The 27,624-nt window shown below is 46.3% G+C and overlaps 1 protein-coding gene across 1 annotated transcript in view; it reads left to right on the top strand.

Moving 5' to 3' along the window:
* SLA2 (Src like adaptor 2) overlaps positions 1-27,624 on the top strand; it is a 241,505-nt gene that overhangs the window by 83,030 nt on the left and 130,851 nt on the right. The window contains exon 3 of the mRNA XM_086932350.1: positions 19,418-19,517. Coding sequence (XP_086788476.1) covers positions 19,418-19,517 — 100 coding nt within the window. The remainder of the gene's footprint in view (positions 1-19,417; positions 19,518-27,624) is intronic.

Here is a 27,624-nt window from a genome sequence, read left to right as displayed (position 1 = left end):
CCCCAGGAAACTACCTATGGGCAAAGTCCCTGGCCCAGATGGTATTCCTCTCTCATTCATTTGTAAATTCTTCCTGCAAATTCAAGACCGTCTGATGTCATTATTTACCAAGTTCACTGCAGACTCTGGCCTTACATCCAGCAGCAGCGGAAATAGTGCTTATTCCAAAACTTGGTAAAGACCACTCTCTCTGTGCCTCGTATTGTCCCATAGATCTTCTCAACACAAATGCTAAGATCTATACGAAGATACTTACGAATAGGCTAGAGCTCTATCTTCCTAGCCTTCTCGACCCATATCAAATTGGCTTTATTGACCAACAACAGGGTGCGTATAACATTCGCTGAGTCGCCCACCTGGTTGAGAATGTCCTCCGCCATAACATCCTTGTCTGCCTGCTCTCACTAGATGTGGAGAAGGGCTTTTACCAGGTCAGCTGGACCTTCTTAGCGGCTGTCCTTGGCAAAATTGGTTTCAGACAGAACATTGTCTCCAAGATAATGGCATTGTATGCCTCCCCTATGTCCAGGATCTGTTTTAATGAGCAGGCTTCTCCACCAAAACATCTGGCAAGGGGCACTAGGCAAGGCTGCCCACTTTCGCCACTGCTCTTCACCCTGTATGTTAAACCCATAGCCATTGATATCCACTCAGCGGAGGACTTGGTGGGCATCCCTTTCAGGGGACAAGCGCCTTGGTACATCCCTGATCGCTCCATCTGTCTACTGAGTGTCCAGTTCATACCCTAACATTATACTTTTAGCATACAATACTAGTTATTAATCAGTTAAGAGGGTACTGATTACTAATTCCAAAAGAGACACTGTTCATGTTCCTGGCCTTCTTAAAGATCTCTGCTGCAGTGTGCTTTCATATGACTCCAGGCAGCAGTAGAATCTAGGAGCGTGTAGGCTCCTACTTATTTTATTTAAGAAGTTTTCTATAGCACTGGCCTGACCCTGGGGTATCGGAGAGCTTTCTAGCAGGTACATAGCAGATAATCACCAGATACAATATAGAAGAGTGACATATTAACAGAAGAATGCAAAATAAAAAGCAACACATTTTAGTGCAGGACAGTTTTTGCCTTCAGGATTCTTCGGAGTCTTAGAGCTGGAGCAGAGCTCGATGTCCGCTAGCTGCCCAGAGCTACCCACTCCCTAGGGAGTGGTTGAGGAACAAGGTTTTGAGTTGGCTTTTCAATTCTACATAGGAGGGAATGGTTCTGATGTGAGGGGGAATGGAGTTCCAGATTTTAGGAGCGCTTCTGGTGAAGGATCGATCCGCAGTTTTTTTTCTTCTAGTTTTTGGTGGGATGAGAAGGAGACACTTTGAACTTCTCAGGTTCCTGGTCTGGCCGGCTTTTTTGATTTTTTTGCCAGGTAATCGGGTTTGCCGGTGTGAAGGGCTTTATGGGTGAGGCAGGCTGTTCTGAAGCTAATCCGCATTTTGACTGGAAGCCACTTAAGTCCCCTAAGTGCATGGGAGATATGCTCGAATTTCTTGATACCGGTGATCATTCTGGCAGCGATTTTGGAATTCCTGAAAGGACTGCGTTCCCATAGTCCAGTCTTGACAATACCAGAGATTGGGTGGCCTGTTTGAGGTCACTGGGTGGAATGAAGGGTTTTATTTTGTTCAGTAGTCTGAGGTTAAGGAAAGTACTTTTGGGCAAATTCTTAATGTGTCTTGTCATGTTCAGTGTTGGGTCTAGAGTGATGCCTAGAGATTTGACAGAGTCTGCTAGAGTGAGATTCCCGTTGAGCGCATCAATGGCCTTTAACCATTCAGCAATTTGGGGGTTATCTTTCTTATTCGAGATGAGGAGTGTCTCAGTCTTATCAGTATTTAGTTTAAGGTGGTTGCATGTCAACCAGTGTTGGAAGTCTCTCAGTACATCATATTGAGTCTATGAATGTCTTTGAGAGAGGTAGTTTCCAGATAGATCTGAGTATAATCAGCGTAGAGATGGAAGCAAATGTTGGCTTTTCTGAGTAGTTTAAAGAGAGGTTCCATGTAGATGTTAAAGAGTTGCGGTGATAGCACCGAGCCTTGAGGGACGCCCTTGTTGACTTGTTGGAGGTCAGAAGTGAAGTTTTTGATTTCTATTTTTTGTGTGCGATTGTGTAGAAAGGAGGAGAACCATTTGAGGACTATCTCGCCAAGACGAGCTCTTTCTTGGAGAGCCCTTATGAGGAGTTTGTGATCTACTGTGTCAAATGCTGCCAAGAGGTCAAGGAGAAGGAGGAGGCAGCATTGGTCAATGTCTAGTGATCCGTGGATATCGTCGATGATGTTGAGAATCGCGGTTTCTGTGCTACAGCCTTTTCTGAAGCCAGACTGGTGGGGGAAAAGGTGTTGTCCAGGTGCTGGGTTAGTTGATGTAAAACACGTCTTTCTAGAGTTTTTAAAAGAAGGAGGAGGTTCGACACAGGTCTAAAGTTGTTCAGATCCGTAGTGTCTAGGCCGGGTTTTTTCAACAGGGGTGTAACTTGACCCATTTTAAGGCAGTCTGGAACAACTCCGTTTTTCAGGGAGCTATTTATGATCGTGCTCCAGAGGGGAGCTACGGCACTCTTCAGTATTTTGGTCAGTAGGGGAGGAATGGGGTCTAGGACATGAGCTGAGGGTTTAGAGGTGGAGATCAGCGTGACTATCTCAGTTACTTGAATGGGGGGAAACTTAGCCAGGAATTGGAAGAGGTACCAGGAGTAAGATCAAGTGACCCAGCAGCGATGCTTTTCGTGGGGTGGGTTTTGTTGACGTCCAGTGAGAGTTTGATTTTAGTGATCTTATCATTGAAGAAGTTGGCGAAGTTATCGCATAGTTCTTTGGACGCCTGTATAGAGGAGGACACAGGCTTGGAGGTTTGTTGTCTGATGATGCTATAGAGATCCTTGGGTCTGTTTTTGGCACTGTCCAGCGCCGAACGGAAAAAGCTGGATTTCTTGTTTTTGATGTGGTTGTTGTACTTCCTGCGGGCTGATTTGAGTTGATCATGGAGGATGGTGGTAGAGTTATTTCTCCACTTTCTTTCTTTGGCTCTTAGTTTTCTCCTTTCGGAGTTGAGGTCAGAGTTGAACCATGATCTGGATGGAATGGCGCAGCTCTTTTTTAGCTTTAGGAGAGCTAGTTGGTCAAGCATGGACACTAGCTTTGCATTGTAACACTCAGTGAGTTCATTTGTGGAGAGGTGGTCGTTGGTGTCGGGAAGAAGTTAGCTTATCCGTTCTTCAAGGACTCCCATGGGAACCTGAGAGAAGTTTGGGGGGGGATCTTGCATAGGTGATTGAGGGAGAATTAGTTGGTTGATATGAAATAAGATCGTGTGGTGGTCAGACCATTCGACGGGGAGTATGTGATTGATTGTGATTGTGTTTCTTTGAGCGATGATGGCATCCAAGGTGGCTTCTATGTAGTGCGTCTCCTCTGTGCAGTACTTGATTAAATTGTTATCACAGAGGAGACTGGATAGCGATTGGATTAGTAGGTTGTTAGTCTCATTTCACCTCAGGTTAAAGTCGCCAAAAATTTGATTATTGGCATCTCCGAGTGCACCCTGAGCTATCAGGTCAGATAAGTGTTCCCGGAATGCGGAGGCGTTACCTGGAGGATGATAGAGAAGGTGGCAGAGTAAAGTTCCATTATTTTTGGTCTTAATGTTGGTTGAGAGACATTCAAATGTGTTGTAATAGTATGAATCTTTTCCCGTGATGACCATGTTGTCTTTATGGATGATAGCTACCCCTCCCCCTCACTGGTCTTTTCTGTCTTTGTTGATGAGGGAAAAACCTGGGGGTACAAGTATGTCTAAGCATGGTGAGGATAGCTCATTGAGCCAGGTATCCGTGATGAACGCAATGTCAATGTCGTGCGAGAGGATAGCCTCTGCTAGTTCAGTTGCATGCAAAGAAGCCGACCTGCAGTTGATGAGCAAGCAGTTGGTGAAAAGCTCTTTGTTGCTGGGGGTCTTTTCTTTGGGCGCCCCAGGTAGGGTGGTGAGGACGGGCGGTCTCAGGGGTTTTGTGCAGGGAAGGTCTTTTCGGGAGACCCGTGATCACTTGGATTTTGGATTTATGTTTAAAGTATTTTATTATTATTATCAAGTACAGTGGTACAGCAGTGGAAAGAACGAGAAAGAAAATAAAACCGGGCAGTAATAGACAGTCAATGGCACAATAACTCGATGCATTCTTCAGGGCTCACTGCTACTCGCAAAGTGCAACTGTCCCAGGCAGGTGAGGACCGTCTCGGATTGCTGTCTTGAGCATTAAACCCGTATAGAGACCTGTAGGCAAAGAGCAATCCCACTGTACCCTTCCGTTAAAGTAACAAACTTCCCAAACAGCCACCCTCGTCCCTCCCATTCCCCAACTTTCTTCCCTCTGTCCGGTGTTGCGCTATAATGATCTTCAGACACTCAAAGCTCCCAACACGCGCCATGCGCCACACACTAACGAGTCTCCCATCCTCTCCCTACTGGCCGCTCATGGTATCGGCGGAGTAAGCCTCAGGAGCCTCAGATATCTGGGGCATGTAAGCTCCTTGAATTCGTTGGCTAGTAATGTATGGAAAGGTAGCCACAGCTCTTCGAATTGATCAACCTCCCCAGCCATTGTGAGTGAAATCTTTTCCATCCCCAGTACGTGCCACAGCCTGTGTAACCAGCCCGTGATTGATGGAATGGTGTGCGTGCGCCAGTGTATTAGAATGTTCTGTACCGCTGAGCCCAGCGATGGCAATGTGTCTCCCTCTCCGGGATTTCAACGGGTACATTAAGGCATTGGGGAGGCCCAGCAGGGTGTATACCGGGAGGCGGGGTAATTCTATCTCGAAACATTTGTCTATCTCGTCGATCACCTCTTTCCAATAGGCCTGTAACAGTGGGCAGTCCCATAAAATGTGTGTCAATGTCCCAGTGTGCCCGCAGTTGCGCCAACATGCAGTGTCTATGAGCCTATTCATTTCGTGCAATCTCTCAGGGGTATGGTACCAGTATGTTGACACCTTGGTGAAAGTTTCAGTGAGCCCCACATGATATGCAGAATGTCGCGCTCGGTATGAGATTTGCTCCCATTCCTTGTGGCTAAGCGTCCTCCCCAGTTCCCTGTTCCATCTCTCTCTACCGGGGTTATAGAAGTGTGTAGGTGGAGATTGTAGCATCTTGTATAGATCAGATATGAGCTTAGCGTCGGATGTGCGTGTCGCAAGCCATCTCTCATAAGGGAGCAGGTTCCTGTCCGCAGCCTCCCGCACCTGCGGTTGCAACGCCCAATGTCTCACCTGCCAATATCGCATCCTATCCGCCTCGGTTAGCTGGTAACTCTCCTTGAGGTCATCAAAAGAGAGGATCCCGTCCTCCCCATACACATGAAAAAGTGCCCTACATCCCTTCTCTCGCCAATGTGTAAAGGCTCCTGTTTCTGTCCCTGGTGTAAAGTCTGGGTTGTCCACGATAGGGGTGAACGGAGAGGGGAATGTGGTAAGCTCTAAAAGTGCATTCGTAGCATCCCATACCCTCAGGGGCACCCTCGTGACATAGGAGGCGTAGAGATTCGGGGGTCGGTACTGCCTGCGCAGGAACGGTATCTCCTGCAGGGGCCGGCCCGCTACCGCTTGGTCCTGAAAGAGCCAGTGCTTATCTGACTCCCATCTGCTCCATTCCACCAGGTATCTCAACTGTGCTGCCTGGAAGTATTTGTGAAGATCGGGGACCCCCAGCCCCCCGCCTCCGGCGCTAGAGTTGTCAATGCCCTCTTCATTCGGGGTTTGCGGCCCCGCCAGACGAATTGAGATAGAGCCGACTGCATCATCCGGGTCCAGCCCTTAGGGGGCTGTAGCGGAAGCGCACGGAAGAGATACAGGATTTGTGGCAATACCGTCATCTTAAGTGCCGCTATTCTGCCTAGCCAAGATATCGTCCCCTTGTTCCACCTCCCCAATTCCTCTTTCACTTTCTTGCCTAGCGCCTCGTAATTGACCGCTACCATCGCCGGCAGCGTGGGAGCCAGCAGGATGCCTAAGTAGGGCACGTGGTCACTTGACCACCGCAGCGGGAAACGCCCCTGCAAGTCCCGTCTTGTTCCCGGTGTCAGGGAGACATCCAACGCCGTGGATTTCCCCATGTTCATCCGAAACCCAGCCGCTCCCGCAAAAGCCTCGAGCTCTTCCATACACGCGGGTAAGGCCCGCTGCGGGTCCTCCAGTGTGAAAATGACATCATCCGCATATAGGCTGACCGTGTGAGTGTAGCCTCCCATCCGTACTCCGATTGCATCTGGGTTTTGTCTCACTCTCTGAGCGAAGGGCTCCATGTAGAGAGCAAAAAGTAGAGGGGACAGTGGGCATCCCTGCCTCGTACCACGCTAGATATAGAAGCGCTTCGAGCTACAGCCATTGACACGCACCATTGCCGACGGGAATTTGTAACAGTTGAACACCATGCATCTAAATTTCTCCCCTATACCCATTCGGGCCATCACCTGTTCCAGATACGGCCAATGCACCCGGTCAAACGCTTTTTCGGCGTCGACCGAGAGGAGCATCCTCTCTCCCGGGATCCGCGAAGCTTTTTCCAGTATATGCACTATCATCTTGGTGTTATCCACCGTTTGCCTGCCGGGTATAAAGCCGGACTGGTCCGGTTCGATCAGCCCGGGAAGATACTGTGCCAATCTCGCAGCAAGGATTCCCGTGTAGATCTTTAGGTCGACATTTAGGAGGGAAATCGGCCTATACGAGCTACATTGAGCCCTGTCCTTGCCAGGTTTAGGTATCACTGACACTGTGGCTTGAAGAAGATCTGGTGGGATAGCGCCGGGGTCGACGAAAGAGTTAAACAGCTTGGTCAGTATGGGAGCTAAACTCGTGCAGAATGTTCTATAGAAAAGGGTGGTATATCCATCTGGTCCCGGGGCTTTCCAGAGTTTCAGCCCAGCAATCGCTGCAATAACCTCCTCTATCCTGATCTCACGGTCCAGGTAGTCAGTTTGTATCTGAGCCAGTGACGGGAGAGTCACCGAATCCAGATACTCATCCGGTTCACCCACTGTCCTGCTATCTTCCGCGTATAGCTCAGAGTAGAATTGTCGGAAAGTGTCGGCTATATCGACGTCCTCCGTTACCGAGCGTCCGCCCGCCACCGCAAGTTCTTTAACTTGGCGGCATTGGTGTGCGATTCTGAGCTTCGCCGCCAGTAACCGGCCACATCTGTCCCCCCCTGTATAATATGCGTGTTTGAGACGGAGAGCCGCATATTCAGCTCGGTCAAGGTCCAGTGATGACAGGAGTTTCCTCGCTGCCTTCAGCTGCTTACAGATCCTAGGGGCCCCCGTTCTCCGATGCACCTGCTCCAGTTCCCTAACCTTCTGTGTGAGTTCCTCCCTCTTAGCTGTCCTCTCCTTATTTTCGGCAGCGGATATCGCTATGAATTCCCACCGTAGAACCACCTTAAGTGCCCCCCATTGAGTCGCTAATGAGGTGTCGGAGTTAGCGTTATGTAGTTGAAATTCTGTCACTGCCTCAGTTATACGCTGCACCACAGCCTTTTTGTGTAAAGGAGTGTCCCGAAGGCGCCATACTCCACGCTGAGCTGGGGTTGGCGGGGGGAGGAAGGTCCCCGCGACCGGTGCGTGATCCGAGAGGGAGATGACCCCTATCTCTGAGGCAGTGGCCATGTCCCTGACCGGGCCCGAGACAAGCAGATAGTCCAACCTAGCGTATGTTTTATGTGCATGTGAGTAATAAGAGTAGTCTCTATCTGTGGGATGCAATCCCCGCCAGAGATCGTGCATGCCTAAATCAGCTAATTGCGTTTTCAGAGCGTTCGTCAGTTCCCCAGTTCCCCAGTCTGTGGATAGCGCTGCGCTGACCTGTCCAGCGAAGAATCAAACACCAGGTTCAGGTCCCCCCCTAAAATGATATGTCGATCTGGTGACGCTGTGACATCTACCAGTGCAGTGTGGAGAAAACGATCTTGGCGCTCGTTTGGGCTATAAACCGACCCTATTGTGAACTGTAGAGTCCCCAATTTAAATCTGTATGCTAATAGTCTCCCCTTCTGCTCTATAAATTTGTGTAGTACTTCCCCCTTAAAGGATTTAGATACCAAGATAGCTACTCCTGCTGTTTTAGTGGTGTTGGAGGAAAAGAGCTGTGTAGGGAAGGAACGGGACCGCAACCTATGGCAGTCACCAGCCAGCAGATGCGTTTCTTGGAGCAGACAGATGTCCGCCTGTGAGCCTTCAAGCAAGGAGAGGATTGCCCTACGTTTCGTAGGATTGTTCAGCCCTTTCACATTTAAGGTCACTACTTTCAGACCTGCCATACCAAGTGAATGTCACCTCTCAGCAGCTGCCGGCCAGGAGCAGCAAGCTCCAAGCCAGTGGTCGAATCGGCCTGCGCGATCTGGCAAAGCCGAGTGAACGCAACAGAAGCACCGGACAGAGCTTCCCCAAACTCCCCCCTCCCGGATCTCGAGGCCCCCAACTCCCAACTCCCCGTTCCCCTCCCATCCCTTACCCCAACTCGAACCCCCAACAGTCCTGTCCAACCCATTTCTCTCCCCCCCTGTCGGTCCATAGACCTAATAGTCCCAGTCTTGTCCCTACCGGACAAGCCTGTGGTGAATTACGTTTGTGGGCGACTTGCCACAAGCACTCCTCCCTTGCCCGCCCGCGCCCGCCCTCCCCACAGCCTGCTATATCAGTAATGCATTGGCAGTCTCCCCCGGAGCCATATCATGCGGTCAACGCCACTTCGTCCTCGATTACTGAGGTCTCCGTAACTGTTCGGATAGCATTTGCCATCCCCTCTCTGATTGTGGGCGAATTCGGTCTCTGTGAAGCACCTGATGTCCTGCGTCTTGAGACCCTGCGCCAGCTCCCATGTGATGAGTCTCTCCTTCTCGGCGTGGGCGATTCTTCTTCTTCCGCGGTGATCACGAGCACCTCACATACATACTGAAGAGACCTTAGCTGATGCGATTCTCCGTTCCATCTAAAAATGAGGCGGAAAGGGTGCCCCCATGAGTAGGGCGTTTCATGTTGTCTCAGGAAGTCTGTTGCAATTTTAAACGCTTTGCGCTTCTGGAGTGTGGTCGCGGCCAGGTCCTGATACAGCGCAACCGGGTGGCCTCTAAATGTTATTGTTTGCTTCCTCCTCGCTTCTGTCATTATCCGTTCTTTCAACGGGAAATCAGGGAGGAAAGCCAGGACATCCGGCGGGGGCCCCGCTGCACGCCGCTGTGGGCCCACCCTATGAGCTCTATCTATCCTGATGGGGAAGTCCGCAGGTTTGCCAAGGATGGTACGGAACAGCTCCTGCAGGTAGCCCACGATGCTTGAGTTCTCTTCTGCGGGTGGCACACCCCGGACCCTTATGTTGTTCCGCCTCGATCTGTTCTCCAACGCTTCCAACCAACAACCCGGGGTCAACATCAGTCTTATCAACATCAAATGGAACCCCAGCCCCAACACTATCTGGAGACTCGCAGCAGGCAGTACCAGAGACAATGGATGTGATCCCCATTTTCAATTTATCAAAACATAACCTCAAAACCTCAGATATCACCTTACTATCAAAGGGCTTGACCTTTGTACCCCATGCGAATGTCAATTCATTTGAACTATACCAAGATGTTCACTCATTTTTTAGAAAAATAAGATTACAAAAATTCTTTCTAGATAGGATTGAAATGGAACATGAAGAAACTGTGAATAATATTGTAGCCTTGCCTTCTACATTTACACCATCTTTGGACCAAGTGGGTCCTGAGGTAGCCGTTTTTGAGAAGGTGGTTCTTGCCAAATTAGAACAGGCTTTAAGGTTTATACCGAAACCAAGGTACAATATTACAAAAGAAGAACATGACTCTTTGAGTGATCTGAAAAATGACAAATCCCTAATAATAAAAAGTAGCGATAAGGGAGGTGGGATTGTCCTTATAGATTGCCAGACATATGAAACTAACATGCTCCAGATGCTCAATGATAACCTTTTTTATAAGGAAGTTATGAATGACCCAACCAACAGAGTGATGAGAAAGATTCGTGAAACAACAAAAAGAGCATTAGACAGAAAAATAATAACTAAAAAAGAATATGAATTTTTAAACACCTCTCAGGGTAAACTAGCATGTATCTATGGTTTGCCCAAGATGCACAAGAACCAGCAGGACCCACCTTACCGACCAATAGTGTCCACAATTGGCACCCCCACTGAAGCAATCTCCAAGTATGTTGACAATATCTTAAGACCCTACATATCTTTATCTCCATCTTACATTAAAGACACTGGAGAGATAATAGCGAAAGTAGAAAACTTAACATTCAATGAAAATAAAGATCTTCTTGTAACATTGGATGTTGAAGCTTTATACAGCAACATCCCGCAGAATGGCGCTTTAGATGCGACCATGTGGTTTATAGATCTCCACCAAATACCGTGCAATAAACAATTTGTTCATGAGTGTCTGTCCATAGTGTTACAGGAGAATGTTTTTCAATTCGGTAATCGTATGTATCAGCAGATCAAAGGTGTGAGCATGGGGGCGGCCATGGCCCCTTCGATAGCAAATATATATATGGCCCTTTTTGAGGCACGTAATATCTACAATGAGATGGCCCCATTCTACGAGTCTGTTTCCCACTGGTACAGGTATATTGATGATATTTTTTTTATCTGGACCAGTGGGGAACAGACCCTTGTGGAATTCTTGGAGTGGATCAATCTTGCAGATGAAAATTTACACTTCACTGCTGGGTTTAATACCACGAAAGTTGAATTCCTAGATATATACATCAGGAACGGAGATAAAAAACTAGAAGTAGATCTATATACTAAACCTACCTCGAGAAATACTTTGCTCCATTTCTCGAGCTACCATCCTAGGAGCCAAAAAGATGGAATACCATTTTCACAGTTTCTCAGAGTAAGGCGTAACTGCACTAACATCAAGGACTACGATATACAATCAGAAATAATGAAGAAAAAATTCGTTGATAGGGGCTACCCGCATCGATTAGTCCGACAAGCTTATAAGAGAGCTAGATTTTATGATCGGGATGCACTTTTGAAACCTAAAAATGAGACCCAGGAAAAGAAATTGGTGTGTGTTACACGACACTCTACCATGAATGCCACCATTAGGCAGGTAGTAAATGCGAATTGGCACTTGCTAAACATAGAGCAATCAAAACCTAAACTGAAGAAACCTATGTTTGCGCACCGCAGAAATAAGAACCTCAAAGATCTCATTGTAAGATCAAGACACATAGGTACCTCTGAAATGCCTTCCTTTATACAAAAATCTATACAAGGACCCAATCCTGTGAAAGGCACCTCTAGATGCGGTTCCTGTCAATCCTGCAAAGACATCTTAATAGGAGAATCATTTCAACTAAATGGTTATGACATCAAAGCCAGTGATCTATGGACGTGCAACACTAGTAATGTGGTGTATTTGCTCCTGTGCCCTTGTAATTTGGGGTATGTGGGTGAAACCTCCAGACCAATAAAAACTCGGCTGACAGAGCACAGGTCCGCTATCAAAACCAAAAAAGTATCTGCACCTCTTGTTGCACATTACAATGACTATAACCATGCTCCATCTGATCTGCGATGGCGCATACTTGAGAAAATTAATACTCCAAATAATAAGGGAGGAGAGCAGATACGAAAAAAACGCGAAGTTTTTTGGATCTTCTCCCTTAAGACTTTCACCCAGGGACTCAATAACGAATTGCCCTGGGAGAATGCTATCTTATAAGTGGGGAATAAAAATCGTTCATTTGGTTTGAATCCCTGACTTTAAACTGTTTAAGGTTCTCAATCAGGATTATAGTATGTTTATATACAGAGAACTAACCTAATAGCCCTCGCCTTTCATATAATTTAATTTGGTTCAGGATGTATAGACTTTATTTATATTTGCCGACCTAAAAGCAAAGTATGGAGTCGAGATATATGCACTACATTATGTAAAGGCATTTGGTTACTCTTCGAAGCATTTTGCTACCTTTTCCCCGTGTCTTTCATCTATGTTTTGCTTTCGGCATTAAATATACTGACAGACTATACAATAAAATAGCTCGGTCCCTTTAAGGAACACGCTGATGAGAGCTTATCCAATTGCAAATGCGCATATAAAAGCACGCCACAATCGACCTATCAGAGTCGCCCTTTTTTCGGAAACTGACCCGTTGGCAGAACCCCGGATGCAGCTGGCTATCATTAGCGCTCTCGGTAAGCCTCCCGAAACTTCTGTTAGGCTGGTTAAATCTTTTACCTTTGTTTGACGCTAGTTATATTAAAGCGCCTCTTTCCTTAACAGGAATTATATATATTTAGGCGGTATCACGTACGTGTAGAAGTGAATGCAACCTCATTTGGAAGTGACGCTCCTTCGGTAACGCTCACGGTAAGCGTGTACAGCATGCAATCAGATAATACCTCGAACTCCCTTAGGAGTTTTTCTTTTAAATTTAAATTTGATTTTCCTGTCCTCCACCCACAGGACACGCTTGGGTGGTGAAGCGCCCTCGTACGTTTTGGTAGCGTTAATCGCTCCATATTAACCTGACTCAACAACCGGCACCATTCCCCATTTATCGGTGTTGGCGAGGAACACTATATAACGGTTAGAAAGGTAGGTCAGAGTTATCGCTCTTTGTGAAGCATCACCTATAACATTATGTGCACACTAGTTCCTGAACAGCTTTAATTAAAGACAACTGTTCTTTCAGTTAGGAGTCTCGCCGCTGCCCAATATACAACTCCATCAGTTGCCTCCACATGTAGCTGCTATCTACAACAGCTGTCACCTTTCTTAAGTGACCTCACTTTTTCACACGGTAAGCAACGCATCAGCTACACTCTGATAGGTATCAGAGTACTCGTGATTTAAATCTAAACCGTGCACACTTTTCTGTTTATGTTTTGACAGGTAGCGCATACGCCTTTTTAAGTAACTACGTTTGCCTTCTATCTTAAAGACCGGAACCGAGTTTGTGGGACTTATAAAACTCTAATTTTAGGGTAAGAATGAGGGAATAATAATAAGTAAAAGTCTAAGAGACTTCCTTTCTCATCCTAGACAACTCTTTTCATTAAAATACGCACTATAGTGATTATACTTTTCCCTTTAGGATTTTTCGACCTTGTTTCCAACTGTTGAATAAAATAAAGAAGAGATTCAACACATGTCCCCTTATATTGCTGTACAATAGGTAAGAATGTAGTACTTCTTAGTATGGTTATTGGGCCATCATTTTAAATAAAAGAGCGATACTTCTGGTTTAGCCAGACTAGTCCAAAAGTTTAGATACAATAAGAATAATAAAAGACCCCTTTTTTCATTCTACGTATTAACTGTTCACTACTTATCTACTTTGTCTTTTCTTATCTTTTCTTTTATCTTTTTTCTTGCACTACTTTAGTAGATAACTTCCTGGTTATACAAAGAGTTTAGTGATAGACATTTGTATATATCATATATCAATTTTTGTATTGTACCTATATATTGACAGAGACAGAATACCCATTTACAAATCAAAGTTGAAGTGATAGCAGATAAATGTTTAGAATGTTTATAATGCGAAACACCTAATATAGAGAATATTCAATAAGCACACCTCTCCCTGTTTTGCAACTTGTCTCAAATGAAACCAAGAGAATGGAATTAAATGAACGTTATCATGCACACAAGGTGTCTTCTTAGGAAGCTTTTGAACAAATATTACATCATGTCTTGTATAACTAAATCGATAAACAGAATTTACTGTATGCCAAAATTATTTCTGTAATTTTGTCAAAATCCATTTGTAGATATAGGTACCTTCCCTATTTTGTTGTCTTATTAGAGCGGTATATCATATATTTGGAATGAAGAATGTACTGTGTACCAATAGAATGTGCTAACAAACGTTAATCTAGTTCAGTAGTAATCATGTAATAGTAATTTTATATCTATAGTAATTTTATGCTATAATTATGTCTTACAGAGCTTGTTGATGGTTAATGTCCTGATGAAGACATATTATATATGTCGAAACGCGTTGACTGGAGACCATTTAACCTTCTTTTTATCTAATTTGTGAATACATATGTATCAGTCTTTTTATCAATTGTGATTAATGTGTTTAATTTTTATCCCCTTTTTATCAAATTAAACTATAAATAATTTTTCTAACTGAACTGGTTTGTTTGTTTAATCTATTGTGTACTTTCCTTAGTTTATGCCTGGGATTGTTTTTTCACATATTGTTTACCCTGTCCCAGGATATCTATCCTTATCAGGGGGTCCTTGTTACCTACAGTATAGAAGTCCGCAGGTTTGCCAAGGATGGTACGGAACAGCTCCTGCAGGTAGCCCACGATGCTTGAGTTCTCTTCTGCGGGTGGCACACCCCGGACCCTTATGTTGTTCCGCCTCGATCTGTTCTCCAAATCTTCATTATGCATTTGAAGATCTATATGCTGGTCTCTGAGGTGGAGTACCTCCTGCTGCAGGTGCGTGATCTCCTCGTCCTGTCGTTGCGTGGAGCTCTCAACTGTGGCCACCCTTTCTCCTAGGCCATCCACCTCTCTACGTATTTCCCGTACCTCCCCGGCCACCTCCTGCTTCAGCGCTTGGAAGTCCTCCCTTAGCGTTCCGAAAAGTGACTCCAAAAAGGATCTGGTGACAGGGGGCTCCCCACTGCCCCCCATGTGGGAGCCAGTTGCACCTCCTGGGGGCGTCGAGTTCTTGTCTCCTTTGCTCTGTGGCTTGCTGAGCATGTCCGTGAGTGTGCGGCTACTGCCTTTGCCTCCCTTTTGTCCAGCCATCTTCCTTGCAGCTCTGTCGCACGTGTGCTATTCGCGGCAAGCCCCAGCCCAATCGTCAGCGGCGTGTGTCTTCGGGAGCCCCCGCTACGTCACTTTGCCTCCTGTGATTGCTACGGTACCGGTCCAAGCTCACGGGAGGGCCCAACAGGCCACCGATCCAGTGCGACCCAGCCCCAGCAGCGTCTGCCTTTATCGCTCCAGAAGTGTATAAGAGCAAGGTTCGGGCCCACCAGCCGCCCGGCCGGACAGCGAGACAGGCGCACCACTGTGCCAGCAGCCGCTAGTGCTTCCCCCCGCTTCGCGAGCTTCTCCGCTCCCCAGGGTAGGTGGTTCACCGCCTCAGTATGCGCCACCAGTCCGCGGCAGCCCCAGACCAGCTCGTTATAGTCTCAACGGTTGCTGCACCACTCAAGGAACCCCCCTGCACAGTCAGTGATTGCCCACTTGGGAGGGCCCAGCTCCATTCAGTCCCTGCACCCGGGGCTGCTCCCCTTTTTCGGCTGTGCACCAAGAGCCAGGCGTCCCTGCGTTTTGCAAAGCCCTGCACAGTACGGTGTGCCGCAGCCCCTCGCTCCCACAGAAAAATCCGCAACCCTCCCGGCGCTCCTCACCTCTGCTACTGTAGTCTGGGAGGGGGGGAAGCCATGTCCAAAGTTCAGTTCCGCTGCAAGCTGCCCCTGACGCTCCGATCTGCGCCTCGCTGGCCCCTTGGCGTTATCTGCGGGGCGCCAGGGATCGTCCTCCCCGGGGTCCGCTATTCCTCCAGTGCTGCCTCTCCAGCGTACTTAGGCCTCAGGTCGCGTCCAGTCAGGCTGCAGCCCCGGTCTCAGGTAGGTGCCAGGGCAGGGGGACTGCTCAGCGTTCCCCGGGTCTAGGCTCCCCCCACCGCCAGGTCGTCGACGTGCCACCGCTTCCTTCCCGACTGCACGCCGGGGGTCGCCACTCCGCTAAGTCCACCTCCTTACCCGGGCTCCGGGCCTTCGTCTTCACTTGTCCAGGCCGCAGCCGCGGCCTCGGGTAATCACAGGGGCGGGTCCGGGATGCACCGCCCCGCCCGGCTTCCAGCTAGTCTGCCACTATCTCAGGCTGTTGGTGCTGCTAGGCCGCCAACAGGCAGCGCTACGTCGCCGGGCTCCTTCTCACTGCTCCACCTCCGGTCGTGTCGCTCCAGATTAGGCCGCAGCCGCGGTCCTGGGCAGTCACTGGGGTGGGGCCGAAATCGATGCTCCCCTCGTCTTCGGCGGACTGGTCAGCGCTCCCCGGGGCCAGGCCTACCCCGCTGCTGGTTCACCGATGGGGCGCCGACTCTTTCCAGACCCCTCGCCGGGATCAGCTGCCCCGCCTTCACTGCCTCGTCGGAGCTCCAGGCCTCCGCTCCCTCCCGGCCGGTCCGCAGCCGCGGCCTCTGGTAGTTTCGGGGGCGGGTGCGGGTCCGGGGCTCACCGCCTCCCCGGGCGTCTGGCCAGCCCACCCGATCTTGAGCAGTCGGCTTCTCCGGGCCCCCGATGCGCAGCTGCACCCTGCCTGACCCTTGTCTCAGCCACCTGTGGTTGCTCGATCCGGACCTCACCACCACCGCTGCCCGGGGCGTCAATGGCCGGGTTCACCGCTCCGGCTGCCGTGGCTGGTGGGGGAGTCACCGCTCAATTTTGCCGCTCTCAGAATTCCTCTCGGTCGTGCCCCAATCCTCCGAGCTATTTAGGGGGGAGAATAGCTATGTATCAGGGCTCAGGGCCTAGGCGGGAGCGGGAGCTCGGGAGAAACACGTCCGTTCACTCCGCCATCTTGGCCACGCCCCTGGATTTTGGATTTAGGGGATTCAAAGGGGGGTGTGTCATATGAGGAGGCTAGAACGGTTGCTTCATTGTCGGACATGGCTGCTTCGGTTCTAGTGGGTCTTGAGGTCGGGGTTTGTTATTGGTATTTGAGCGTCTCTGAGCCCTAGTGGGAAGGACTGCGATTATTGAGGCTTTTTGTGGCCAGGGTTCCGTGTCCAGTCTTGGGGGTCTCTGAAGCGGAGTTTCATGGGTTTCTGAGGGCCAGGAGGGGCTCTTGTGGCTGTTGGTGTTGGAAGTGGGGGGAACCCAGAGAGGAGATTGGTGGGGTCTGCAAGCCTTATCTAGGTTGGAGAGGATTTTGGTCAGGCCCCCGGAAGATCAAGTTTATCTGGTTTTCTAGTGACGCGAGTCGCTGCGCCACGGAATCGTGGGAGGCGGTGGGGGCATCTTGGGGGGATTCACCTTGTGTGGTGTAGGTCAGGTTGATGGAGTGTTGTCTCTTGCTCATTATGTAGGACAAGTTGCCCCCTTTTGTAATTCTGGGAGGGGGGTGAATTGGGTCATGAAATTAATTTGAGTTTCTGACATCTGTGCGAGATAGAACTAGTGAGGTTAAGAGTCACTGTCGGCAGAGATCGTTCTTGGGGATGCGTTGGGTGAGTCTGATTAGAGAGTGAAGTTGCAAGCAATTTCTCTCAAGTTGGCCCTAATGACTGGCAGGCTTATCTGGCGAAGCAACACCATCCAACCCAGTGATGGCACCCAGCACAAAGTTCATTGTGTCTCATGCAGAGCTGAAGAAGTGAACTAATCCCCCAAATTCGACACAAAGCTTAGATGAGAGCAGGATGATGCATTTCACCACCTTTTCATGCAACACCTTCGTAAATTTTAGGAAATGTTATTCAAGAAGTAAATCAATTGAAATAAGGAAATATTAATACCTTTACCTCCTCATACTGAAGCTATCCATACTCCTGCACCTTTTGGAGAATGTGTTCACTGCCTCACCGGGTGCGCTGTGAAGGACTGATGCATTCTCTCTACGGCTCAGTGAGTAGAGAAGGAGAAGTCTTGAAACAAGATTCACTATTGATTTTCGACTGAGTCTTCCATGTTACCTGCCTGTTCAGTCTCTTCTGTACCAAGGATATACATGTTATTTCATTGGGACCGCACCTCCAGATCTTCAATTTTGGCCTGCATCTCCAGCATTTTGGATATTAATCTGTGAATGGGGCCAACCATGGCTACTCCTTTGTCCTCAAAGTCGGTTGTCGTTTGTTCTGCTGACCCTACTCTCTTTCTCTATTTGTCCAGGGGAGCTTGCAAGTGGTCTGCCTTGAAAGTTAGAGCATCAACTTTAATGCTTATTTCGTCCTTGCAGTTAGCTTGGAGAACTTCACTTTAATGTGCACAGAGACCTGGTGCGGACCTCAGTGCTTGTCACTACCCATGTGCTACCCTTCATTTTCCCCCTGTACACTGTGTTGCCTCTAATCTTGACATGAGAGCTTAGGTTGGTGTTACAACTTTTTTCATGATGAGACAATCTAGTTATAGAGCCGACCCAAGCCTGAAGGGGTGTCACAAATGCACCACTGCAAGGAGTGGGCAGACCCTCACGGCTCAGGTAGGCAGTGCCATTAAAGTAGGATGACCCTTGATCGCATCAAGGAGGGTTCAGATGTCTCCACAGAAACCAGCCACTTCGGAACAGGTCAACAGTGGCAATTGTCGGATGCGCCCTAGATCGAGAGAGTGAAGTGAGTGGAATTCCTTCACTTTCGAGTTTGCAGTAAGGGTCTTTGCAGCACAGGAATGTTGACACAATCAATGATATGCTTTTTGTTTCTAGAGTTTTCTCATCCAACACTCTTCATAAGTATTATTCCAGAACCATAATGGGACCAGTGTACTAAAGGGATTTAACCTTGCAAATGCCTTGATCCCCCAGGTGGCAGCCTTTGTGAGGGTGAAAAACCAAGTAGCAGTGTTTGAAAGTGTCATTGCAAGTTGCAAATGTATTTTCAACTCACTGAATGCTTCCACCCATTCCTTGTTATTTACAAGGCCATTTATCAATGTGTTGTGACCGCTCATGCTTTGCAAAGCAATGATTAATGACTGCCCTTGACACTCTTAAACCATTTTCACAATGGAAGTTGTCCATTGGTAACCACTCCTATTGTGCAAATCATGTGTGGGCATTTGAGAATCTAAAAGCGGAAACATGATGCACTTTATGGCCCGCACAATTTCTCTTTTTCAAAGTGTTTCTTCTTTGACATTACAGGCACTCTAAGCTAAGCCCTGTAAGGGACCCTGTTTGCAATAACGGAACGTTGTGAATGTGTCTACAGAGATGGTTGTCTGAGACACCATGCAGGCCTCCCTCTCCACGATCACAGCTGGTTCTAGTGTTTTGCAGAAGAAATCCATCTTCATGGGTATGGATGCTACCGGATTTCTGCGACTACTTGCGACCGGATTTTTGCAGCTATCCTGTATTGATGCATCTTGTACAACCAAAAAAACTGTTCAGATGGTACTGCAGAAACTACAGAAACCCATTGTCAGCTAAGCTACCTAGGCAATGATGAATTTAGCCTGGTGTTAAAGTGGAGTTGAATCTGAATTACTTGGACGTATTCGCCAAATGAGCTCATATGTACACTGCTATCCATTCCTCTAACAACATCAAACTTCATTATCATGGAAGCCTATCCCGCATATGCTAGCTTTTTTTCACATTGACTGAAGTAAGGATCTGTGATCTGTGCTGTTATGACATCCTAGTTTCTTGTTTCTTGCAGCCGTCAACAAGTGTGTTTTTGTGGCGTTGTATGATTTCCCATCAGGTGGCCAGGCTGAGACCATCATCAGAATGGGAGAAAGGCTTAATGTCCTCTCTGAGTAAGTCAACCAAAAGCTGTATTTTTTCACTTGCTGAGCTTTGTCCTCGTTGTGAATGGAAGAACAGAGGAGTTACAGTTAATACTTATATATTTCATACCACAAGTTGGGTAACACCCTGATTTTAGTGTTTTGTGCAGGGTAAGAAAGTTGTGTGTTTGTGTGTCTGTGTTGCTCCCCTGTACTCTAGACTCCCTGTGCTAGTTTACACTTTACCTCCGGGCAAGGCCTGCGAGTTGAAAAGACCTTTGGGGCTGGAGCTAAACCCCTAGTGCCATACTTCTTGTAGCTCCCAGTCAACAACTGGACTGCATCACTCTCAAATAAGATTTCCTTTTGTTCCACTCCAGATACTCTCATAAGCACCCAGCCAACAGTTTAGGATGAGTGCCCAGGGGCTCACTCGCATAGCGAGTGAGCTCGACCGTCATAACTGGGACTCAAGGGGGATTCGGGATGGGGTCACCCCGAGGACATTTTGAAAAAAGAGTGATATGGTGCATTTTCAAGCAAATTTCAGAAAGTGAGAAGCTTAATAAAGCAATTGTGAAAGTGTAGTTATGACATCAATAAAGAGTTTTTTTATGATAGGTAGCTGTTTATTCAGTATAACCATAGAACTTTATAACAGACTTTCAGATGACAATGCTGAGTACCTCACCGATTTCTTTATTTATTGATATACCTTTACAAATGAAATGTACTGAGGAAATACAAGGAATTGTGATTTGTCGGGCTGGACACAATGAGATAGCAAGGATTAAACATTAAAAGGCAGTAGGGCACCCTACAAGGCACTGTACGTCTCATTCAGGGAATGAAGAAATATGATCACATCACCCACCTCCTGATGGCTCTCCATTAGCTCCCCTTGCTGGTCCACTACATCATCAAAACCAGCTGCGTCATATACAAACATTGCAAACTATGCAGCTGTTGTTTATTAAGTAGTGATGGCCCAGCAAAGCCATAATGACCTGCTGCACCTCTCTTATCTTGGGGACAAGCTTGGGAGCACCACATATTTTAAGTGGGAGTGTAATAGACAAACAGAACAAAGTTATTAAAGATTTAATGGGTGTTTTGGATCAGATAGATAGTAATTGCAAAGAAGGCTCGACGAACAAATCAGCCCACACAAATTATTAAGAGAGGTGCTGCTAAAGCACAATCAGAAAATGAATGACTCTGCATTATCTTTTTATTTTTTTATTAACATGTTGTCAAGACTTACAATGTCCAATAACATATTGTCAACATACAGATTACAATACAGTTATGTCCATCATCCAGTATATTGCAGAACATTCAGTATCACCTTTGAACATGAAATTACATTTTACATCTCATTGCACATTTAGGCAGTTTGATTTGCTTGCAGATAGGTAACCAGGTATATCCAATAATCTCTTGGTTTGGAACCTGTGGGAAGCTCCTCCTCATACATCTGTAAGGTGTCTTTGCAATAGACTGTGTCTTTAAGCCATTGTTTGGGTTTAGGGGCTTCCCTATTGCCCCAACACAATGAAACCCTCCGTTTGACCAGGAGAAATGCTATTAAACAAAATTTACGCTTGGTAGCTTGTACATTGTTGATGAGACCTAGCAGACAGGTGCGAATCGTGCAATTAACCTGAACATTCACCATTTCACCCAACATCTGCACAACCTCTACACAATACACACTAACCAACTCACATTCCCAGGCAAGATGTATAAAAGTGACATCCTCTGCCCCACAGCGTTTACACTATGCGTCCGACCGGAGACCATATTTGTAAAGTCTGGCAGGGGTTTGATACGTTTGATGCAGGTATTTATGGTGCAATATGCGCAGATTGCCGTTCGGTGTAAGCATGTTAGTTATGGTGCCGCATATCGCCCATTCATCCTCTGTAAGGTGGTTCTCAAGCGTGTTATTCCATCTCTCTAATGCTTTGTGCGGGTTGTCATCAAAGTTCAAAAAGTACTTTATTCGGTTAAAAGACAATAACCATAAAAGCAACAACATGAAATTACAGTTTACACAGGGATAGTTAAAAGAAAGCAAATATAATTCATCAAGACCAATTGTTTTCCGTAATTTAAAAACAAGTTTAAAAAAAGCTAAAACTACTGCAAAAGTTAAAACAGTGTCCATTCTGAGAATTTCTAAAAATGCTGGGCGACATCTGTTTAAGTTCATTTCTTTGAGGATTGGGATAATAAATTTCCTACGTGGTAGAATATAAAATTTACAAAAAAATAAAACATGGATGTCAGATTGGGACGAAAATTCATCACACGGGCGCATAGGCAAATCACGCAACTATGAATTCATCTCTGGGAAGGACAAAAGTCTAAAAACAATATTCAATCTAAAAATGGTCAAGAGAAATCAATCATAATTAGTCATCGGCAAAGTTAAATACGGCTGTAATTTATTACTAGTTAGTAACAAAAGATGCAAGGTAACTGTCTTTTTCTTCAATTCCTCTCGCCTTCTTTTCTCTTCGAGGTATTCCATACACAGTTTTTTCAACAATTTTCTGGATATAGTAACCATTGTGAGTGGATCATCATAATAATGTTGGCAATTGATTTCTATAAGAAAACGTTTAACATAATCTAGCCATTTAAAACCACTCACATTTTCCATTTTTAAGACATCCTGCAACATAGCCCGGTTCACGGCACACTCATTTATTGTCCATACCTTATGCCACAAGAGGATAGGTTGTATTCTGATTATATCTGATATATGGGGTTGTCCAAGTTCAGTATGACAGATATAAGTCGCACCACTTTGTGGTACTGTCAGAATATCCCTCATGAACTTATTTTCGGCTATTTGGATTGAATTTATGTTGGAATACCCCCAGAGCCCCAAGCCATACAGAGCTACTGACGTACATGTGGCATTAGATATAGTTAGGATTTCTCTTATTGGTTTTTTACTCAACTTTTTAATAAAATTCTTTAAGGCCATTATTGTTTTTAAGAACAAAAAAGTTCTGTCCTTTACAGCACTTGTCCAGGACCCAGATTCATGGAACAAAATACCAAGGTAGGGGAAAGTGGAGGTATTTTCCAAGGGAACTTCATTTATAAACATTCTTCTCATTTGCTTCCCAATTCTTGTACGACAGTTCATGGAGAAGGTTTTGCTACAATTAATTTTTAAATCTAAACTCATCATGAACCTATCAAAAGATGTTATCAAATTCTGTAAGGCCAAGGGAGTCCGGGCCATTAGGACTTCATCATCAGCGTACAAGAGTACAGGGATAGGTCTTTTGCCAACCCTGGGCATATCCCTGCACTCCTGTAAAAGATGATGCTCAAGTCCATTTATGTAGACCAGGAATAAAAATGGAGCCAGGACGCACCCCTGGCGTACTCCACGTCCAACACCAAATTTTCTGGTACATTCGCCCCCTTTTCCATAACAAACCGATGCTGTGGCCCCTGAATATAATTATCTTAAAAAGCAAATGATAGGATCTTCCACGCCCAACCCTTTTAAAATTGCCCACAATTTAACATGTGACACACAATCGAATGCCGATGTGAGGTCGACAAACGTAAGGTACAGGCGTTCACCCTTTACCCTGGTGTATTTTTGATGAACAGTCAATAAATGTAAAGCTTGTTCAATTGTTCCTATGCCCTTCTGAAATCCAAACTGCAGGTCACTCAGTATCCCATTTACCTCTGCCCAATTTTGAAGTCTTGCCAGGATGACTCAGACAAAATTGTGCATGCTACAGATCAATCTCCCTTCTAGAATCATCTATAAAAATCCTTGGCAATCTCCCTTCTTATATATTGGTACAATAACCGAGGTAAACCAAGACGGATTTAATCCCCTTGCTAGTGCTGCATTAAAAAGCTGCACCAGCATGGGGCCCCAGATCTCGGTGTTTGCTTTAAACAGATCTGCTGGGATCTCATCAGGACCTGCGGCCTTGCCACCCTTTGTTGCTTTCAAACCCATCATAACTTCATCCAAGGTTACCACAAGCTTCTGGGCCTCTACCCCTATATCACCCAATATACTAGGACCTATAATACGTCTTTCATCTTGGGACCTATAAGGATTGGAAAAATTTTCGACCCAGTCGTCCTCAACAATTGCAATCTCCGTGCGCGCCTTGGTGTTATCATAAAGAAAATCCTTAGACTGTGACGCTGCACATAGGATTTCCAAGGCCTCCTTTTTTATGGCATTTTTCCTATTTTTTAATGCCTCATTGTATATTTTTCTTAAACCTCTTATTTGTGAAGGAACTCGGTGTCCTATGAATTGCATGTTTCAAGTCAGTCAATGCCCTTGTACATGCATTATCAAACTAACTCTTATTGCCCTTTGCCCGTTTATTAGCCTCCACCCACAGACTTTTTCTAATTGAAAAAGCTATAATATTAAAATGTTCTATTATCTGCACACTGTCAGAGTGCTCCCCCAGGCAAATCGCGAAGCTGTCAGAACAGTTTTTCAACAGTTTGCCTAAGAACTTTTCTGGGACCACCTTACCCCATTTAAGGGTATACCCATTTTGCCTCCCAAGAATCACATCAGGGACTGTACGCAAAAGGGACCCATCATTATACTGCTCAAAAAAAGGGTTTTCAATCTCCATTATTTGAGGCCAATGGTCACTAAGTGGTAACTCTATGGTCTTAAACCTCTTAATCTTGTGGCCGTAACTATTAGAAGAAATAATGAAGTCAATGGAGGTCGATGCTCCTTTGCCAATGAATGTGGGGACGAAGGGAGTTGGTTTTTGGGCAATTTCATTTACATATCCCAGGTCATACGTAAACAATATTTCATTAAATAAATCCCCAATCAAGGAGTGGTCAAAGTGTGTTAGGTTTATCTCCTGCTCTAACATTAAACCGCAGATGCCTTGTTTTCCCTTTTTACAGAGTGGACAGTTAAAATTACCCCCCCAGAAAATTAATACTTCACTTTCATTATTATCTATTTCATGTTGTATATCCTCACTCAGCATTTTTAGTATGCTTAGAGTTTCATTTTTCGGGATATTATTGTAAAAGTTGATGACAACAAAATTAATTCCCTTCTTGTTGTCTATCGTTACTACTTGATAATAGCTGCACTTTGGCGAAAAGCGGACCTGCTCATTCTTGAGCTGATTTGAAAGGTACGTAATTAACCCACCCTTTGCTCTCCCATGTTGGCCTCCCACTGCCGGAGTGAAGAAACTTCTGTAGCCTCTTATATAGACTGGGTCAATAGACCAAGTTTCCTGCAAAGCCAAAATATCCAGACCATTTATGAGGCTTTCCCAGGATGGATTTTTAATTTTTTGCCTTAATCCTGCCACATTCCAGAACAAAAGAGTACAGGATTTCCTATTCTCATTTACGACATATTCGCACAAAGGTGCATTCCCAAAATCCTTACCACATAATGGGGAACTGGCTCCTCCACACTGTTCCCCCTTCTTTTGGTCAGGGTTGGTGTTAATCTCATAACCTTCCTCATTATTATGGCCATTTACCTCTAGGGACGTAATTTCTACTTGGTTGATGTCATCATTACCCTCCCGCAGCTTATGCTCTTCTATATGCCCCTTAATTGTATCAGGGTTCTCCATTATTCCTAACATTTGAATGAGAGGAGTGTCTTTTTTAAGTCAATCCACAAAATCAAGGCCCAAAAATACATCAAACCGATTGTGGGTTGGCATATTGTAGGCAGATAGAGCTATACCTCTATTACCCCACAGGTAATTATTTTCATAATTCGGTCCTGGTGTTAGAGGATGAGTCATCCTGGGGTAGAAATTAGCTAGTCTCTGAGATTGGGCTAAAGAAGTTTGTTTACGCCCATGATAATCAAATCCGAACCTATTTGCAGACTGTCTTCCTACTACACAGTCTTTTAAATAAGTAGCTGGTGTGTGCGGATAAAAATAGCTAAGGTAATGTGTTGAGATGGAGTCACTGCTTCTCACATCATACCAATCTCCAATGTGCCTCACAGCTCTATGATCTTTGAAATTTACAATAATTACATCCCCCTTCCTGTCTTTAGGTCGTGAACCCACCCAAATTGCGCGCCTAACATTTAAGATTTCCCCATTAATGTGGGCAGGCAAAGGTCTATTGTTGCACAACCAATAGACAACTTTATTTTTTAAGGCTCGGTGGTCTTCCTTAATACCTAAAGGGAGCTCAGGGACACCTGCCAAGATAATCGCATAAGGGGCAGCTTCTGGGGGTAAATCTACTCTTCTGTGTAATTGTCGATTTATATTGTACAAATCCTTTCCCCCATTCTCCTTATCAACCTTACTTTGCGGGAGTTCTGCCTTTTCCTTTGGGATGGTTTTATCCCCCCTTAGATCATCTTCTTTACTCGCAGGTGGGGCTTTAGATGCAGGCTTCCTCTCCATCAAAGAAGATGGCTGTGCTTTTTTGGGGGAATTACAGATTGGCTTTTTCCCTGCACGATTAGGTTTTATGGAAAGAGTAGAGCATGATGGGCATTGTTTCGTTTGTGGGATCGTATTAGCAGAATTTACTCTGGGGTTTATACTAGTCAATCCCTTTGCCAGATCAGACAATAAAAGTGTATTTCTTCTACTTTTTTATCAACCAGATCTAGATGCGAATCAATCAACCGTGTCCTTTCTAAAAGAGGCAGCATCAGTGTTTTTATTAAAATTTCAATTTTTTCCAAAAGGCCACCCTCATCAGGGGGGCAGTAAGTTGGTATTAGGGAGACCCAGGGAGGAATCAATGAATCAACGGTATTGAGGTTGAGCTCCTCTTTTGCGGTGAACCCTGACTCAAATTAAGGGGAGATGGAATAGATAGTATAGGGGAATTTGATAACCCCTCATTATCGGTACTAGTGGACAGACTCATAAAAGAAGCATCAATATTAGGACTGGACGACCCTTCCCCTTTCTCCTTTTCATCACTGATATTCGCTTGCCCAGCCTCCCTACTACTAATAGTTATACAAATATCAGGGCTATTGGGCATAGCTGTATCCACCACTAGGAGAGACATCTCTTCCTGTAACGATGGAGGGCTCCCCCGACCTAGAGAGACCCTTCTATCATTATTAATCTGGTTTACCTTTTTGATCAAATAATTATCCATAGTACCTTGCCCAGGAGCAGTTTTGTCAGTTTTACCTCTAGTCATCGGGTCAGCCTATTGCTGCACTCAGGAAAAAAGGCCAATATGGTAAAACAACCCGCAAGCTAACAACGCACCTTACACATACGCCGAGAAGTGACAATTAAAATCTCACTTCCAATCATGTAGTCCTTCACTGAACAATCAAATTCTGTGGCCCAGCCCAGTCTCTTCCGGCTTCTGAGGGCTACAGAGGGCCCGCCCTTTGCCCGGGCTTAGCCCGGCGCGGCCAGCGCGCGGTACCGCGACACGGGGGCTGTCCTGCGGTTAAATGCACATCCGGGCGCGGAAATGGCGGGTGCGGCTTTCCGCCGCTAAGGAGCCTGGGATTAGTAGTCCCCTTCCTCCGCTCGGTGGCCGCGAAGAATAGAGCTGCAGCGGCGGGAGGGGGGACCAAGAAGACCAGCGACCACAGTGTAGAGCAGGTAAGGTAACAGCTTTACCCCAAAAGTTTTTTCAATTCGCCTGCTCTGCCGGGGCTGTCCGGCGGTTAAATGTGCCTCCGGGCGCGGATATGGCGGGTGCGGCTTTCCGCTGCTAAGGAGTCTGGGATTAGTAGTCCCCTTCCCCTTCCTCCCATCGGCGGCCGCGAAGAATGGAGCTGCGGCGGCGGGAGGAAGGACCAAGAAGACCAGCGACCACAGTGTAGAGCAGGTAAGGTAACAGCTTTACCCCAAACGTTTTTTCAATTCGCCCGCTCTGCCGGGGCTGTCCTACGGTTAAATGCGCCTCCGGGGGTGGAAATGGCGTGTGCGGCTTTCCGCCGCTAAGGAGCCTGGGATTAGTAGTCCCCTTCCCCTTCCTCCGCTCGGTGGCTGCGAAGAATGGAGCTGCGGCGGCGGGAGGGGGGACCAAGAAGACCAGCGACCACAGTGTAGAGCAGGTAAGGTAACAGCTTTACCCCAAAAGTTTTTTCAATTCGCCCGCGTTGTCATCAATGTGTGAC

This window comes from Lissotriton vulgaris, chromosome 7, assembly GCF_964263255.1.
Source record: "Lissotriton vulgaris chromosome 7, aLisVul1.2, whole genome shotgun sequence".
NCBI classification, from domain to species: domain Eukaryota; kingdom Metazoa; phylum Chordata; class Amphibia; order Caudata; family Salamandridae; genus Lissotriton; species Lissotriton vulgaris.
Note: the sequence above shows the minus strand (reverse complement) of the source record. Positions and strands in the feature narration are given on the sequence as shown.